Source organism: Liolophura sinensis, chromosome 1 (genome assembly GCF_032854445.1).
Source record: "Liolophura sinensis isolate JHLJ2023 chromosome 1, CUHK_Ljap_v2, whole genome shotgun sequence".
Lineage (NCBI taxonomy): Eukaryota > Metazoa > Mollusca > Polyplacophora > Chitonida > Chitonidae > Liolophura > Liolophura sinensis.
In genome coordinates this window covers 57736047-57755161 of record NC_088295.1, presented here as the reverse complement: position 1 = coordinate 57755161, position 19115 = coordinate 57736047, and the positions used below count along the sequence as shown (strand labels likewise).

At 37.8% G+C, this 19115-nt stretch overlaps 2 protein-coding genes across 2 annotated transcripts; one reads left to right on the top strand and one right to left on the bottom strand.

Moving 5' to 3' along the window:
* Positions 1 to 317: 317 nt before the first annotated feature.
* Positions 318 to 5188, bottom strand: LOC135461271 (coiled-coil domain-containing protein 153-like). Its single transcript, XM_064738277.1, has 6 exons — positions 5050 to 5188; positions 4118 to 4189; positions 3605 to 3724; positions 3003 to 3095; positions 2211 to 2341; positions 318 to 1424 (listed from the first exon to the last, which is right to left on the bottom strand). The coding sequence occupies exons 1-6, from the start codon at positions 5102 to 5104 to the stop codon at positions 1296 to 1298; spliced, it is 600 nt and encodes a 199-aa protein (XP_064594347.1). The 5' UTR covers positions 5105 to 5188; the 3' UTR covers positions 318 to 1295.
* A 114-nt stretch (positions 5189 to 5302) lies between these two features.
* Positions 5303 to 11072, top strand: LOC135476857 (uncharacterized). Its single transcript, XM_064757004.1, has 2 exons — positions 5303 to 5359; positions 5656 to 11072. Exon 2 carries the CDS (start codon positions 6037 to 6039, stop codon positions 7000 to 7002), a length of 966 nt encoding a protein of 321 aa, XP_064613074.1. The 5' UTR covers positions 5303 to 5359; positions 5656 to 6036; the 3' UTR covers positions 7003 to 11072.
* Positions 11073 to 19115: the final 8043 nt, after the last annotated feature.

Sequence of the window (19115 nt, the reverse complement as noted above, 5' to 3'; positions counted from 1 at the left end):
GGAGTTTCCTCACTTAAAGCTGGGTCACACCCTGAATGGTCTAAATTTCAGAACATTCGGGTTATATGTAAGCCTAAACACCTTTTTTGGAAGTATCTTGTCAACAGACTAGCCGAAACCGAGCGCTTAAGCTATTTAGAAATTTCCAATTTGATGGGCAGAAGCTCAACGCTTATAATCAGTACATATAACTTCCACGCAACTCTACGCAACTCTACGCATCAAGGTTGTTGGGAAGTGTTTCTTCATCTGCAAGGCGTCGTCGTTAAAGGGAGAAGCATAAACACCCAACACGCCACGTAAAAGGGTATACATCTTTATTACATTTCAAAATATTTCACTTCGCTTTGCACGCGTTATACATGTATATACTCATACTTTTCGCCATACATGTAGCAATATTATTTACATTTATACGTTGTTCAATAAACCGGTTTACTCGAAGTTCCAGAATAAATCAGACAAACTTGAATAAACGCCCAAATTCAAAAAGTCAGCCGTCATAATCCACATTTCTACTGCAATTGATATGACCACCACTGTTTGATAAGAGCCTGGATGGTGCCACAATAGTGTCGAAAACCATTTCACTTGTATACATTTACAGGATTTGGTTACGCAAAGGATTTTACCAGTATGATATTCTTGAATATGATATTGGAATAAAAAAAGCTGTTTAAACTTACGTAAGAAAAAAACAGCAAACTCTGTTCAACACTCATCTCGTAAACCTGTGCAGTTCAAGAAGGTACTGTTCCTTCAGCTTTTAAGAGACAGTGAGAATGAGAAAAAAAAAACCCCTGAAAGCATTCAATCGTAAATAGCACGTTGGTGATGCTGGCTATGGACAGCTTTACGAGTAATCTTCAAAAACACATGATTAAGTGCAATGCTATGGTATTTGCTTTCAGTGCAGTGGCATTCCCAACCCTTGTTTTGATCACAACAAATCAATGTGTTCTGCAGACAGGACAGTCAAACAGGGTTTCTTCCATCAAGCATCACGCATGCATGCCACTAACAACAGAAGTCAGGTACAAGTACCTTATCATGCTATGCGATACACTATGCGAAAACCCATATCGGGCTTTGTGCTGTCCTCTTACTGACCAGTGCTATACTTCCTGTGTTATTGAAGAGTGTTTGGTAACAAGCACAGTGCCCTATTCAAGAACACGAGATTCCTGTGGCGCTCTTGGCACAGCAAGAAAACAAACCCAGCACCTCAGTTTGATCTCTTATACATATTCTACGCCTTCAGATTCATGGAGCTAATGTAAGACGTCAGCCTACTTTTATATATCCAAAGGGTTTAGACCAAACTCCAGCAACACCTGTTTGTTCTTGGACTGAATCTTGTTTGAACTTTGCTCCCAGTTGACCATGGCTAAATCCAACTTCTCCAAGAGGCTGTTTAATGCATCCTATAAAGCAAACAATGACATAATACACTAAAAAAAACACAGCATGATAATGTTAAGAATACTGTGATTTACACCATAAATCTGTAGTTGTGACAAGCCGCTTCGTAAAGCACAGTGCGAATGTCATTGCAACCCATCAAACCGGACTAATTGGGCTATTTCATGTGAGTGCACTATTCAACAAATTGGATTGTCTGAATGAGGCTTTAGTTGTTGTCTGTTCGCTGGTCTATCAGTCTGTCAGTCAAATTATGTCACCACAATGCTTACGTAAATGTTACTGAATGTGACAGAATAGCCTAACGTGAATGGTATGCATCATGCTCTCTGAGAAAAGGCCCATGGTTTGTAATGCTCTGGTTCAGTTGTTCGAAAGTGTATTAACTAATATTTTCAGCTGCCAATTCAGTTATTGAGAATCAGAGTATACAAGCAGCAGATTTTGTTCATATTTACGTAATTATTTTGGGGGAAAAGTACAAAATTGAAGCTTTGGCTTAAAGTTACATCTGGTATTAAGTCTTAAAACAGTTTTGATCAACCGAGTGATTAATCAACAAGGATATTCTCATTATGAATAAAGGGACTTTAATAAGTACAGCTGAAGTTCTTTTATTTTTACCTCTTTACAGGAGGTATATGTATGAAGATAGCCTTGATTTTAATACTTACACTGTGTTAAATATGTTCATGCAAGACAAGCTGAATTCCCATCTTGATCACATTAGCCCTTTAAACAAAATCTTCCAAGGTAGTAAAAACAAGAATTGTTTTATATCAACTTACATGAAGTACTCCTTCGTAAGACCGCTCCATTTGACTGATCCTCAGGTTGAGTGCTGTGACCTGCTCATCCTTATCTTTCTGGATTCTGTCCCGATCTTCTGTTGTTGTTTTCAGGTCTGCTTCGGTCTGGGCTGTAAGAAGATGGAACATAGTACATAATCTGTTTACACAGCTAGTACACGAATAGCATATGGCAACAGAGATATGTTAATAATAGGCATTAAATATATTTTAACTACTAGGTACATTTAGATTTGTACTGAAGTAGTATTATATTCTACCAAAGTAGCATCATACTCTACAAGGTTGTCGTAATAGGCTTGGACTTATTTATTTATTTGATTTTTTGTTTGTTTGATTGTTTATTTTATACAATGGTGGTGAGTGGAGGGAAACAAAGTGCCATGGTAAACCACCAACCTTGGCAAGAAATGACAAACTTTCCCATATGTAGCGTACAGATATGTGGTCTTCAAGAAACCTTAGACTGACCAAACCTCCACATGACCATAGTTGTCCTCGAGGGGGAGAAAAGGGGGTAAGGATAGATTATAAAATCTGGAACCCGTATCAAACCATTGCCAATGTTCTTCAAAATGACAGATTTGCTGTGTTGTACATCATACTGAAGAATATTTCCCTCATACAACAGCGGTCAAATTGATGGGAGAAGGGAATCTAGCAAAAACTGGGGCCCTATTTCACAAAGTCAGGTTTGACATTTTTGACAGACAGGGCAATTTTAATATTAAGATAAACAATATCTGCTTTCCCTTTTGGTTAAAACTGTACCTAATCTTTGCCTGGTCCTGGTGAGTTCTGACTCAAGATGATGAATCCTCAAGCCCATCTCTGTTTGCATTGTTTTGTACTGCCGAGTCATATCTGTAAAGACATATAGTTCAATTGCAAAAGCATATGTGGTAGAGATAAAATAAATGACCCAGCAAAACGGACTTCAAAATCAGTTCTGTCAATCAGCGTTGCATTTTAAGATGAAGTTCAATGGAGATTTTCCAAAAAAAAAAAATAAATAAAAGGCCATTTTCAGACATTATTCAGACGATTTCTTCCTTGAGAACGCTGAGGCATGTATTATTTCTTTATAACTTCTAATCTCTGTCATCATGTTAAGATAATGAAAATTAACACCTTGTACGTACAAATCAAAACTTGTCTTATGAGTCTTAAGCCATATAGCTTACCTCTCTCATTTGTAAATTTAAAAACAAAACAAAGCTTTTTACTGTTTGTGGCAAGCATTAAACAGTGTAGGGAAGGGTGGCAAAGGTTTTTAACGAAGAGTAGTTTCTTTTGTTTCCCTTGTGGCAAGGACTAATATTAATATGGTGTCACTTTACCCTAATATTGTAGAATTTCATTTTTAGATATACCTGCATTGACCATCTTCTGGTCTGCCTTTTGGATGTCCAGTTCCTCTTCAATATGCTGCATTCTTTCTCTGTAGTCCACAGTGGCTGACTGAGCACGCCTGGCATACTGCTTTCTTACCGCTAAAAGGAAAAGAAGCGAATCATATAAACAATGAACAGTAACAATTCTATACAGAGAAGAATTGGTCATCAATGTACTAAAATGTGAATATGACCATGAACAGAAGAAAACATTGATATGATAACGGATTTTCTTCAGAAAACCTGACATCAAACTAACATGGCGGATGCATATTTCACATGCACAGCTTATAGTTATCTACAATTATCTCTTTCACATCATTTTTTTCTTCTTTAATTTCTTAATTAAAGTTACATGTATCTGCTACTGTCTCTTTCATGTCATTTTTTGGTCAGAAGGTAGATATAGTGTGCACCCCTGGTACTGGCAACAACAGTATATGTGTCGGCCCAATCAGGCTACTAAAGTGTTCATGTTTGTTTATACCATACCTAAGTGATCCTTGAGAGCTTCAATCTCATCCATAGTTTTCTTATACTTGTCTTCCAGTTCAAGTTCGGCATCTGGAGTCAGTGGAAAGAAAAACAATGTAACTATAGTCCACATTACATTGACCATGTATTGCTATAAATTCATTCAGACTTATAAAAGTTTACCATAGGCCAGGGCCTATACTGAGCATGATGAGTGAGTGAGTGAGTTCTTGGGGTTTAATCCTTAGAGTGTACGTAATGTGCCTCTTTGTTGCAGGACGGATTTCCACTGCTTCTTTATCTAGTGCTGCTTCACTGAGACGACTTACCGAAGGCAAGTAAGCCGCCCCACCGGAGCCATTATACTGATACAGGTCAACCAGTTGTTGCACTATCCCTTTCATGCTGAATGCCAAGCGAGGAAGTTACAACTTCCTCTTTTAAAGTCTTAGATGTGACTTGATCGAGGATTGACCCTGGATCTAGCGCTCCCACTGAGCATGATGAACACACACACACACACACACACACACACACACACGCACATATATATATATATATATATATATATATATATATATATATATATACACACATGAAAGTATGATGAGTTGCAGATAGCTCCATGGCTTAACAAGAGGCCCCCATAATTTGTATATCTATGTACATGTAATCATGATGGACTTTTCTGATAACACCGTTTAAGCACCTGTGCACATGTTACTTGTGAACAAAATAATGTCATCAATTAAGACATTCTGTAATACAAATTAATTTACAGTGTGATATTATTGTACAATCTACACTACAAACTAAGATTTATGCTTGAGTCTCTCTTCAGGCCGTTGTACTACACATGTAGTACTTAGTCAACTCAACATAAACAGCCTAAAACTCAACAGTAACACTACACTAGCAAAATTATAACCGATCTCTTTGGATCGTCGTACCATTCTTCTTCTTTTTCTTCTTCCCTTTCTTTCCTTTGGCCTTCTTTGGAGGCATCTTCCTTGCACAAGCTACTAAAAATGGGCAGAATCAACAAGAATCCTGCCACAAATTCGCTTTCGTTTTTCCGTGAGTCTTCGTTGCTAGTAACGCTAACTGATACGGGACGTAGACACTGAGCGTATTTCATTGGTTAAATATAGAGCTACACAAACTCGTACATTTAGGGCATGTAAAAAGTGTTACGTCGAAGATGGGCGAGTGTTTAACCACACAGGAATGATGAAGATGAGGAAAGAGAGCCTCTTTTTGGTAAATATCGCCAAGGTTTTACAATAAGGGCTTATACTCGAAGTTTCAAAATTGTGGTTTAGAACGCATAACCTTATTTGTTATCGGTATAATGGATTTTTGATTCAAACACCAACAAGAAGCTGTTAAAGTACAACAACAACACTGTCGCACACTTAACACGATGTACTGTTTTGAAGCATTTTCGACAAGTAAATATCAGAAAAGGTTGAAAATAGTCCTCAACGTTTGATTAAAATTGAACTCGTAAATAAGTGTATAAGATTGCTTCTTTGTATGTTTTTTTGTCTTTGAAGCTGGAGAAGATGGACGGCTCATAGAGAGGATGGGGCTGAGGATTGTTGCTGACTGAGACAGCTGCATGTATGACCCAAAAAGTGAAGATAATATTGGGGATGTGAGAGAACACTGTTCCTAGAAATTAGTTTGTGAATTGTTGTTGTGTTTTTTTCAGGATATTTGTCCCTGAAATTCAGTTTTAGCCCCAGTATTTTAAACTTTAGAATCTGTCAGTATTTTAAAATTACAGTTTACATGTTTTTTTATATGTTCACGTCATGTGGAATTTTAATGTGTATCATGCTTGACAATGGATTAGATTTTAATATACATGTATGAAATAGTCCAAATTTTAATACCTGATACGTTGCCCAGGAGTTGTTATAGCAACAGTCACGATGTTGAGGCGCTTGAAAAATCGCCTGGGGGCTAGGAGGGGAGTAGGGAAGGTGCTTTTGGCTGTGTTTGTTTTGTTTTGCTTGTGGTATGTGTACAAAGAACATCAGAGGAGTAAGTTACGGATTCGCAAACATATACCCAGGATTATTCATCAGACTTGGAAAGTTGAAAAGTTGCCAGCTTCACTGCATAACATGGTGAAATCTTGGGAACAGAATCATCCAGACTGGGAATACTGGTTCTGGACAGATGAGAACTTGTGGGAATTGGTGCAGAAAAAGTTCCCAAAATACATGGGATTATTCACTTCATATCCAACTGACATCGAACGAGTGGATGTGGCTCGATATATGATCCTGTACGAATACGGCGGAGTGTATGCTGACTTGGATGTGGAAAGTCTAAAGCCACTAGACGAACTCATCGATGAGTACCCATGCATTCTGGGAGAGGAGCCTTGGGTTCATGCAAGGCTTTTTGATAAGCTACCTCGTATTGTGAGCAATGCAGTAATGGCATGTATTAAAAAACATCCATTTTTTCTTCACGTACTGGAGAATTTACCAAAGAATCGTGAAACTCCGACCAATGCTATAGTGTGGAGGACTGGTCCTCACATGATCACACAGGAAATAGATGCGTACAGTAAAGTGACGAGAGACCCAAACGATGTGAACAGCAAAGTGTACGTTGTAGATCATGAGGTATTCTTTCCTCTTCCTGAACCAATCAAAGAACTCCGAATGAAACACATGTGTACAGAGAAACGAGAACTAGAACCGATCCAGAAAGGAGCCTGTCGGGCGCTGAAGAAGATAGACTACACTTTTTCTATAGGTGTTAATTCCTTCGCGAATCATCACTGGATCGGCACTCATCGCAAGCGTCTTGCCCCCGGTTCGGACGATGCAGTTGTTGCCATACTTGTGCCCCGTGTCAAAAGGAAGTTTGATTTTCAAGACTGATGGGGTAATTTTTGTGTCGTAAGTTATAAATAAGTGGTGGATTGCCTGTGATTAAAAATTTATTGTTAAGTTCAAATATTTGTTAAGATTTTTTGTATGAGTTTTGGCTAACTTTTAAATCATGGCTGTTGTTAATGACATGTTTTATGCAAAGGAGCAGTGTACTTTTTGTTACAAGCTTTTTTCCATTATCACTGTAAGTGATGTTGCTAAGACTATAACTTTGTTATTTTGCGTGAAGAAGGTTTTTGAGAGAATTTCATGTCAAGCAGCATTCTTGTTTGAGTGTATGTTTATCGTTATTTTGAATATATTAAAATATATATATTGTATTTTATAAATCTTAAATTAAGATGCAACTACGTGTACAAGTATCAGATTAAACACTAACTTCATTTTAAACTTGATAATATAATTCAGGTCACAGATGGAGAAATGACCACATGTATTATTATTAAAATACTGAAAATGCATACGCAAAACCAAAAAGTAGAAATGTATGCTTTTCATGCAGTGCAAATGGCAATTTTTTTAATAATATTTCATGAAACATTGGTTGAGACAAACATTCAAATCGGGGTGCATGAGACACTGAGACAGATTTGTGGTTAAAGCTGTGGAATAATTAAGACTTGCAAGGTTTCATGTGAGAAACATTTATAGCTCATAAATATGTACACATGACATGTATAAGTCGTGCAAAAGTCAGTCGTTTTGAATTCTTGATGTCTAGATGTTCCATTCTGGATAGCTTTTAACACAGAGCAGTTGAATATATGGATACTGTTAATATTTTTAAATTTAAACCATAGTGTTCACAAAGAATCAGCTTACATGTAGATGTCAGCTTGACATGTACATGTGTACATATAAAATTTCAATATTGCATGTCTGAATGCATGTTGCAATCTATGTGAATCAGTGCATATATGAGTGAGTATGTGCATACATTGTATATGCATGTATTTAAAACACGGGACTACATTATATGCATTATATGAGAAGGTCTGCCAGCAACCTGCGGATGGTCATGGGTTTCCCCTAGGCTGGGCCCTGTTTCCTCCTACCATAATGCTGGCCGCAGTTGTATAAGTGAAATATTCTTGATTATGGCGCCAAACACCAATCAAATAAATAAATAAATACATACTTTATAGGACATTTGTACATGATTGTATACATTTATATAAGCATGCCCAGAGAACTACACTACAGTCCAAGCATTAAAGAGCATCCTGTCTAGGTGTCATGCTGCAGCATAAAACTCAACATCAAACATCAAAATCACATTATTTTTGTAAGATAATCGGATCTTCACTATGTGTGATAAAAAAAAAGGCTGTAAGGTGTGTAGGCCTATGGATCTATGTTACCATGTTGATTTTTGTGCTGATGTGATGAATTAAAGGCATGATTATCTCCCTTAGCAGCAAACGACTATCCACATGTTCAATTTCAGCATGACAGCCACTGACAGTTATTTCATTGTTCATACTTGGACAAACTAAATGAAGAAATGTGCCTGGTGCAAAAGTTTGATGTTGCAAAACATGTGTATGATGTGTCCTGATAGTCCAAATACATGTAGAATAAATTGTATATAGTATAAAAGTACACATTGCCTTGTAAACATCATGACACGAAAATTATATACATGTGCCAGAAATTTTTATCCATGATTGAGCTGCTCATTATTCCTGATTTAAAGAGTTCTATTGACCTTAGGAAGATATTTTGAGGTTCGTTTGGAAGTAACAAGTCAGATGAGGACCTTGTGGAAAAATAATTTTTTGAGTTCCAGAAATGATATTTTTGTGAAATTTACTTGCCCCTAAGAATTCACTTTTGTGGGCGAAATTTCAGGTCATTTATGTCTTAAGTCCATTTTCCATGCCACTAGACTTAAATGTTTTCATCATTAAAACTATCAGCAAGCTTCACCTTCACATTTACCTCTGCAAAGGAGATTGTGTTTCTTTCTGGTATCTGTCTGTCTGACTGCTTACAGAGAAAGTTATGCGCAGATTTGGATGAAATTTTGTACCTTAAAATCAGTACTTAAATCGTGATGCAATAATTAACACCTTTGCAGATGCAACTTTTGAAGCAAAATATGATGAAAAATGTAGAGTATTATCCACGCGGGAGAGGGGGGATTTATACATTTAGTGTTACACTTTTTCAATATAAAGCTCTACTACATATCCTTTTAATTGGATCTTTTATTTTCCAAAAAATGATTGATAGGGAAATGCTGTAACGATGATGCAATACTATTTTTATGTTTGTTTTTTTGCTTTGTATTTTAATATACTATTTTATATGCTTTCTTTTCCAACAAACCAAAAATTTTTTTTGTTTAATTATCTTAGTAAATATGTATGTTGTCTGTGTCTTATACTCGCACAGAAAACACGGCCTAGATGAGTGTTGTTTGTGTTGGTCTGCTGGTGACATCGTATTTCTGCATGGCTGTCTGAGAAGTGTGAGAACAAGTGCAGGTATAAATGTAACAAAGCAATCGCTCTCCATGTACCAGCTTCTTTAGGATTACAAGTTAATTATTAACTGTGATTGCAACAGCCTTTTGCAGCAAAACAGATTAAGCTGGTTTGATTATCCTAAATGACAATAAATTTCGTCCATAACTAAGTTTCCCATTTTTCCTGATTCTGAGAGTTCTGTTGATTTTAGGAAGGTGTTTTGAGGTTTACTTGGAACATGGGATAATATTGTAATGGAAAATTTTACTTTTCAGCACCAAAAATAATATTTTGTGAGATTTATTTGTTTCTAAAAATGCAGTTTTGTGGGCGAAATTTTAGGTCATTTAGGGTAGATTCCTTGATCATCCACCATATATTTTGATTCTTACCGACCAATCTTACTTTGTATGTCTTCTTAATTTTAGAACAACAGTGAAGGCACTGGCAATAATATCACATATCGATAATTACTGGTTTTGTTTGATGATAGCTTTTCCAACCAAGTCTCTTCTATTGTGATAATTTTTGTATTATGCATGTACATCATGCTGTCAACTGCAGGCTATTTTTACTGCTGATTTGGCCTCATGTGATGGTGTAAAATTTTTACATTCACATGTCTGTGCTAAGCACCATGAAATGTTTTTTACCATTTTGAATGTGTTGAGTCTACTAGTTATATATAGCTTGCACTATTAGCCTGATCTTTGTGGTGCCACATGTGAAAAGGGAGGTAACCCATCAGATGTTATAAATATTTAGAATTTCGCTTTTCAGCAGATAACGTTTGTTTGAAAATGTTACACTGAACTGTCAGATGTTGATGAAAGAGAAAGAAGTAAAGGAATAATAAGTATGATTTTTCTGGTCCATGCCATGGCAACTTTCATTCGGAAAAATTTGCAAGATTTTCATTGACAAGTGATTGTTCGAAAAGGGTTAAGACGTCCACAGTTATGTATATTTCAGCCTTAACTGAACTTTTCCAAGTTAGAAAGGGTGTAATGAAATAAAACGATAAGGGTATGGTACATTCTTACCCACTGGGCTTTCAAACACCAGTCTTGCCCTTAAAATTCTGTTTATGAATGTGCATATGTATTGTTTATGCAGTGTTAACCGTATTAGAGCGGCAAGTTTGATTAAGTTTTGATTTCAATTCAGGCTTTTAAATCTATGCATGCTGCTGTTAGTATTAAGATAAGACAGGTGTAAACTTTAAATATAGCTTACTTGATTATATGGCATTTGCTTGTGCGATAGTGACTTCTGGCTTTTAGCCTGCATGTGGGCCTGTATTCTGCTTGTAAATATATGTGATGTGCATATCCATACATGTAAGGGGCTTCCGTGGCTCAGGTGGTTAGCGCGCTAGAGCAGCGTAATTACCCAGGAGCCTCTCATCAATGTGGTCGCCATGAGTACAAGTCCAGCCCATGCTGGCTTACTCTCCGGCCGTACGTGGGAAGGTCTTCCAGCAACATGCGGATGTTCGTGGGTTTCCCTCAGGCTCGGCCTGGTTTCCTCCCACCAAAATGCTGGCCGCCGTCATATAAGTGAAATATTCTTGAGTACGGCGTAAAACACTAATCAAGTAAATAAATAAATAAATAAATAAATAAATAAATAAATCCATATATGTATTAGTATATTCTTTGCTATCTTGTTCATGCACAGTGTAGTATATGCCATATGTGTGTTATTACTGTTACTTTGTTATTAATTGCTGCAGTTTTAAATACCATAAATACCAGTACTTGTGATTTTGGCAAAAAAAAAAAATAATAATAATAATAAGTGAAAAAAGTGAAAATCTTTCATTTACATGTAGCCTGCGTGGACTGCATCGTTGACCATACGATTTGTAGTAGCAATCATGCGGTAATCCTGTGAAATTCGATCCTTTAGATGTTGACTATGGGTCGTAAAGTCCATTGTAGTGCTGACAGATGATTGAAGGTACTGTTGCCAGTGCGAGTGTAAATTGTTTGACAATAACTCTGGTGTTATGTTCAATCATTACAAATTCTTCTTTATGCCTCAAAACTGATGAATTGAATTTTTGGACGCAATGCACCAAGGGGTCGTTAATTCGGGCAACTAGTACGGTATGGAACGATGATATAAAGTGATCTCCCCTTAACCGAAATTTTGCTATATCACATGTGCAATTACAGATTTGACGATGCAATACAGTGAACACAGGTGGGACAAAATGTAGGATGTCCCATGCGTGTCTGCTTTCTCTGTCAGGGGCTTGTTCCCGGTTCTTACACTAAAAAACGTAAAAATCGACGCAGCCATCCCTAAATAGGCTTCTTAAAACTATGTACAAATATACTTTGATTTATCTATTTTTAGATTTTTGTGAAAAGAGTTAATGGCGTTAAAACATTTGAATTCTAAGCTGGGTTTTATAAACCATACCATCAGAGGATAGGAACTCTGACGTCACAGGAGGTTTACCCCACTCTAATCACGACACTGAATGTTGGAATAACTGTTTTTACCTATGAGTAAAACATAACTGAAATAATGTCCCCCAAAATTCCTTCCTTCGGGCGAACATCTGGAAAAACAGGTGATGTGACGTCAGAGCTCCTAGATACCGTCAGTATGGCTCATAAAGCCTACCATAGTATACAGATACCTGAATGCCTTTCAACACTCTTAAAAAAATCTAAAAAAATATATGAAAGTATTTTTACGCATAGTTCTCAGTTGTCTGTATGTTGAACCTTACTTCATATTTTAGCTTTCTTTAAATACGTTAAATATGTTTGTTTCATACTGATGCATTGCTTGCTCAGTGGGACTGTCCTTCAGGTGAAAGCTTGTTTTTTGGTAAGAAATAATGCGCAGCATTCTCTGAAAAGAACTGTTTACGGAATGAATCAGAAGCCTCTTATCAATGGCGTCGATGTGAGTTGAAGTCTAGATCACGTCGGCTTCCTCTGCGGTTTTTTGCGCGTGGAAAGGTCTCCCAGCAACCTGCGGATGCTGGTGTATACCCTCCCATCATAATGCTGGCCGCCGTCGTTTGATTATTTGTTTGTTTATTTCATTGGTGTGTTACGCCGTACTCAAGAATATTTCACTCATATTTATTTATTTATTTATTTGAGTGGTGTTTTACGCCGTACTCGAATATTTCACTTATACGACAGCGGCCAGCATTATGATGGGAGGAAACCGTGCAGAGCCCCGGGGGAAACCCACGACCATCCGTAGGTTGCTGGTAGACTTTCCCACGTACGGCCGGAGAGGAAGCCAGCATGCGCTGCCGTCGTGTGATTAAAATCTTCTAAAGCACACCGGGCCGTACGTGGGAAGGTCTTCCAGCAACCTGCGGATGGTCGTGGGTTTTCCCTGGGCTGCCCGGTTTCCTCCCACCATAATGTTGGTCGCCGTCGTGTAAGTTCAATATTCTTGAATACGGCGTAAAAAGACGTTCAAATGTATACATAAATAAATCTATACCACTGACTGATACACACGTCATTGTGGATCTACATTTTCTATACAGTCGTTTTTGGAAAGACGGTAAAACACGGTATGTGCATAACATATTTAGGTCTATATTTATTTGATTGGTGCTTTACGCGGAGGCCAGCATTATGATGGGAGAAAAGCGGGCAGAATCGGGGCTAACAAATGATCATCTGCAGACTTCTACATAATATAGGTTGCCTTTGTCTTTGTGATGTCTCTAAGGTTCGAATTACAAAGGACCTTTGACGGGTAGGGTCTAAGGGCTAACGATGCATGTCCGAAAGCCGAGATCTCTAAATGTTTGAAGGTCACGCGAACTAAGGCACCATAGGTTTTTCAAGCCACTTTTACTATCTGGCAATATTGTAATTATTTATTTGATGATGTCTTGCACACAAGACATTTTGTAAAACCTGAGATTAATCACAGTTAAAGTTCAGTAGTACTGGGTAATATCGTATAGCTAATCAAGCTAGTGTATAATAATCGATCAATCGTCCATTCGAGGCATAAGCTTAGCTTTTTTTGATTGGTGTTTTCGCAGTTCTCTTTGCAAGAACATTATGCTTCAGCAAAGGCTTTGTTAATAATGCAAACCGAACACGTGCTTCCCATAAAAAAATAACGATGATTCTCAAGCGGATAATAAGTGTAAGCAGACGTAAACTGCTGCTTCAAACACACAAACGATCATATCGATGATGAATGTGCAAACTCTGCGAGAGCGACACTTTAGATAACCATCGAGGACTGCAGCAAAATTCCTGTTCGCAAAGCTTTTACGTATACAATGTCGGATAGTGTTGTGGGTGTAGGAAACCAGAGTGCCTGGGGTACACAGAGTGCCCGGAGGAAACGTGAGTACCCGCGGTACACAGAGTATACTTGACCAGATTGGTGGTAGAAAGGTGCATGGTCTTCGACGAAACGTAAGTTTGTTAGAACGGCCAAACGAACGCAGTTTACACCAAAGCTGCACGAAAATTGAGAACGAGGGAAACTAGTGATTTCCTGGCCCCTGTCGAAGGGCGGAATTAAACATTCATCTCGTGTACTAGAAAATGCGGTTTTGAGAGGCACATTTTATTACACTGAGCCATGCCTCACTGTCCGTTCTAAGTGGGATACACATGTTCATCAATCAAAGTTCAACCACAGGAATATTCTTACATCGTATGGAAGTGGTGTTTTATGTGAATTAGCTATCACTAACACCATGTCTTTTTATGACCGTAGGACTAAATGAAGAAATCAACACCTAGAATTAATAGGGCAAAATTCACAGGTCATTGAAAGTAAACCTGAAATTGATTAATTTTCATGCATGTTAATTCTCTGGAAATAACGATAATAATATAGTTCTCCATTATTGACGTAACCTTTCCGTAAAGTGCCAGTGGACGCGACGAATTTTCGTCTCATATAACCAAATCAAACCCCTCAAAGAATTGGGATTTAGATTTATTAACTGCGGTTATATAAAAGTTTCATAAGCTATATTCAATTATGTGAACGTTATCCATGTCACAAAGAAGTTTCACCACATCTTTCGGTTTATAGTAATTCGGTTTTTTTATGAGACTAATGTCTTCGCAAGTTTGTAAATCTACCTATTTTACAGAAACTTGATCTGAATGAAACTTCGATGCTTCCAAGTTTCATAAAAACGCATTTTTCCCCCAAATCACTCTACACCTGACTTTTTATGTCCTTTTACTCATACTGTGTGAAAAGTGCACTACCATGATTTTGGGCTCCGGCTTAAAGTACGCTTTGATTAATTGTGCTGATTTACCTAGTCTTGGCCACCAAGGGTTGCAATAGGACGTTGGACGTTTAATGAATTCCTATAGAAGTATAATTATTGCATACAGAAGCATTGCTTTGTTAACAATGGCGCCCCATTCTATAGGAGCGTTATCCAAAGGATCCATCCGAAGAATCTCTGGTGTTATTACCCTTTCAGAAATTGAGACGCACAATGGCGGCTGGACCAAGAGGAAAGCAATAGCCGTACGAAAACTTTGATCTTGCCGACGTTTACACAGTTCCATATAAAGCTCAGTAGCTGGGAATAATGGACCGAGATTTTCGTGGTATTGTCAGAATTACTATTTTCAAAGTCTAATAAGCTAAAGAACGATAGTGAAAGGATATGGGATGATATCAAACAAGACTACGTCAGGAAATGCCCAAAGTATACTCATTGTCAGTTCTCATTATAATGAAGTCGCCCATTGTGACACTGATTCAAAGACCCGTGATCCGCGCTTGGTTCAGTGTATACAACACCCCATCGCGAAAACGGATGGGTTGTTTGATGGGTAAACGTTTGGATATATATAGAATGAACAACCCACACGGAATCCAAATTATTCGTCCTGCTCATTCTGACAGTTCAGTAACTTATAGATGATATGGTTTAAAGATTTTTTGAAATTAAAATTGCCTGTCTAGATGCATTCTAAAAGATACTAAACAATATGAGACGTCATGTGATCTACACAAGTTTACTCTGTCTGGAAAATTTCCTCCAGTCTTTAATATCTTTATAAAATTAATCTGATAAGTGCTTAACAATATTTCACTTACAAGTATATGTAGGCCGCTATATGAGGATGGCCACCCTTATGACTGAAGGTAAATGGGCAAATTTCCATTGGTCCGAAAAATCCCTCTACCGATGTATTTATTTACCCAGTGTTTTACCCCATGATTAAGGATAATTCTCTTACATGGAGATGGGAAGGCTTATGGCTGTAGGAAACGGGGTCGAATCCTATATGAAACCACTGCATCTCATCGGGTACCTAAGAGACCTTTTGACGAAAGGAAAATGAATTCGAGCATTGACCATGAGCAAGTGGTCTGAACTGAAGTGGTCGGGACGGGTCAGCTAGATATTTTCTCCCCCTTATCTCTACTGAGTGTATCATTCAATAAACTTACGATTTATTGATTTTATCGAAGTTTAACCCCGTGCTAAACAATTTTTATACCTATATGATGTCGGTCAGATATATCTGTGTATAAGTGCAGGAAACCGGCGAGCCTGAAGTAAACCACCAACAATCATCAGGTATCTGACAAACCTAATGATTTGAAGCCGGAGTCGAATCAGCAAGAACTGGATTCGAACACGCAACCTCATTGTCCAAGGGCTCGATCATCGGAGTGGAGCAGCGCTTTAACCATGTGGCTCAGCGAGGCCGATTGTATTTTGTTAAAGGGATTATTTGCGTATATACTGGAGCAAGCAACATTAAACGATCTGTTTCTTGATAGGTGCCCGCCACGATATGGCTGAGATATTGTCGAAGTGACGTTAAGCTATAATCATTCATTCATTCATTCTTTCTTGAAAGGCGCAAACTAATGTACGCTTATGCTATACGTTGTGCATGTGTAGTTGTTAAACTAATTGTATTTGCTTGCCGATCAACGGCAATCTTTTCTGTCTATCAAAAAAGCTTGACAACGTTTGTCTGTGCTATAGTTACCCCTACATCCTTCCAATCAGACTTAAGTCATCTGGACGTGAATGTTCAACCAACCATACCATTTTTTAATACTAGTATGCGTTTTGCATTACCTTTGGTTTTGCTGGATTCGAACACCATTCAATGAAATAAATAAATGTATAAGACAAACATAGGTGCTATATAGGTGCTATATAGCTTCCTGCACACAAAAAGGAAACGCTACATTTTCTCTAATTAATGGTATGTAACTTTTCTGCAAATCAACATACTGATTGAAACGATATTCCAACCTACTCAACTGTGAGACAAGAAAAGTTTTAAAATTTTTTTGCTCTAAGTTTCCTCGCATAGACACATTTTTTCCACGCTGTTGAGTGATGTGAGAAAACAGTTGATTTTACGAGGCTACATGATCGTGGATTCCTCTTAACTTGTCAAGGAGATTTTAAAATATAGCGTTATAAAACGCGCCTCTCTTTTCACTAGGCATTTGTGGTGTTCAACTTTCTAAGTGGACATTAATCATGTGCGGCGTGAAAACCAAATACCTTGTATCTGGCACCGCAAAACCCAGACGATCGTATGTACAATGAAGAAAAAACCACAGGAGACGGAAATCGTGGGATGGTCTTACAGAAACACCGCTTTTACGCCACACTTTGCAATTTGTAAGAGGCTGTATTGATTTAAAGAATACAGTGACACCAGTAATATAGAGAAGGGGAGGCGAGTGCGTGGTTTTATCTTTATATCCGAAGAAACCTTCCATAGCAGAGAATAAATCGGATTAAAACATGTAAAACGTAACATGCTATCCCTGTACATCCTATTAACTGTAAAACTGATCTTTGACACGGTTAGCAGCAACAATATTTCTTTACTCTTGAACTTAATTCTATACTGCTGGTAATTCTCTGATAGGGTAAGCCGCCAACAACAACTTTTACATCCACTTAACAGTTATCTCAAAAAGCAGCTACACTCAAAAAATTAATCTATTAATTTATAACATGATAATTTGCCATATTAAGGTAATATCCTGTTAAGTTTAATAGAATATTTATATTAAATTAATAGAGTATTTGTGTTTCTTTTACAGAATAATCTGTTGCAATGAAAGAATACATTCTGACATCACTCAGACAACATTCTGACATCACTCAGACAACAGAGTTTCTGCTAAAATTAACAGATTAATTTTTCGAGTGTACAAAAACAACTAGATGTATATTGTGCGACACCACTCCCGTATAATCTCTCAAATGTGAATGCTAATGACACTTTTGTATATACTCTAGTGTGGCACATCAACATTTCACCGATAAAAATGTTATTAACTTGTCGCATTTTTATTGGCAAGTTGAATTGTTAATTGTTATATTTTAATTGTAATATGGCTGTAAGATCGCCTAACGAGCGTTGAACCATAACTTTTTATTCTAAACATGAGACAAGCAATAAATTGTTAACATAAGGTCGTAGTCGAATTACTGGTACTTGGTCTCGAACTCGCTACCTCATTGATGGAGCGCTACCGTGTATACAGTCGTCTGTACTGGGGGAAATCCATGCAGGCCGTCCGGTATCGATCGAGGTTACTCTGTAGGAATACCACCACATCGTTTCGTACAAAGACCTACCACTGTAGCATTAACACTGTAGATCACGCTACCGTGTACGGTGATAAAATAGAAGAGGAAACGAATTAATAAATCAAACGAGTCACTCGCCCGAACCGACTTACAGTATTAAGGAAGCGCGATATTAAAAATCCAACTGTCAGAAATATCGGAAGAGAATTAAGCGGAACCTGTGATTAATCTCAGATGAGGCGATCACGTGACTATCAATGTGACAAACAGCTGTTGATTAATGGCGGCTGTGCCTATATAGAGATATATCACATTCATCATACATTGCTCGCGCGCACGAGTACTTCCGTAGCCCACGGTACATTTCCTGTCAAATAACGCCCAAACTGAAAACAGGTCGTTAGTATTAGCTTAACCCTGGCTAGAGAACCGGAAATTCTTGGTAGCCCTCGGCCATTTGTCACGAAGGGTGTCCCAAGGGATCCAGAACCGACTTAATTTGTTCCGTAAGGTTTGATCTTGTAAGAACGTTAAAACTACAAATACCACTTTGGTGTCGCCGTGGTGTTGGAGCATCCGCTATTTGCTGTGGACAAATGTGATCGATGGCTCGAATCCACCTCTTGATGATTTGACTGTGGTTTTGTCAGGAACTTTGTCATGAAATTAGCAAAGGACGATTGGTTACTCCGGGCGCTTTTGTTGCTTCCACTGATAAAACTGTCCGACGTCGTATAAATGAAATATTCTTCCCTATATAGTGTTTAACACCAATGAAATTAATAATGAAATAATATAGTGAAGGACAAAGGTCCACCTTCCAGTCAAGTAATACCATAAATGACTTCTTCGTTTGACATTCAACATGGCGAGAACCTAAACGCTCTGCACGACAGACGTCATTATGTTTTGGGAAAACGGATGGATATATAAAAAATGTCGTGTAAACGAAACAATGCAATGAAACGTGCAATGCCAGTAGAATTTTTTGGATAATTCGTATTTTAGGGAAGCAATCGTTTTGCTTCCAGTGGGGTCATACTAGAAACGACCTCCTCTGC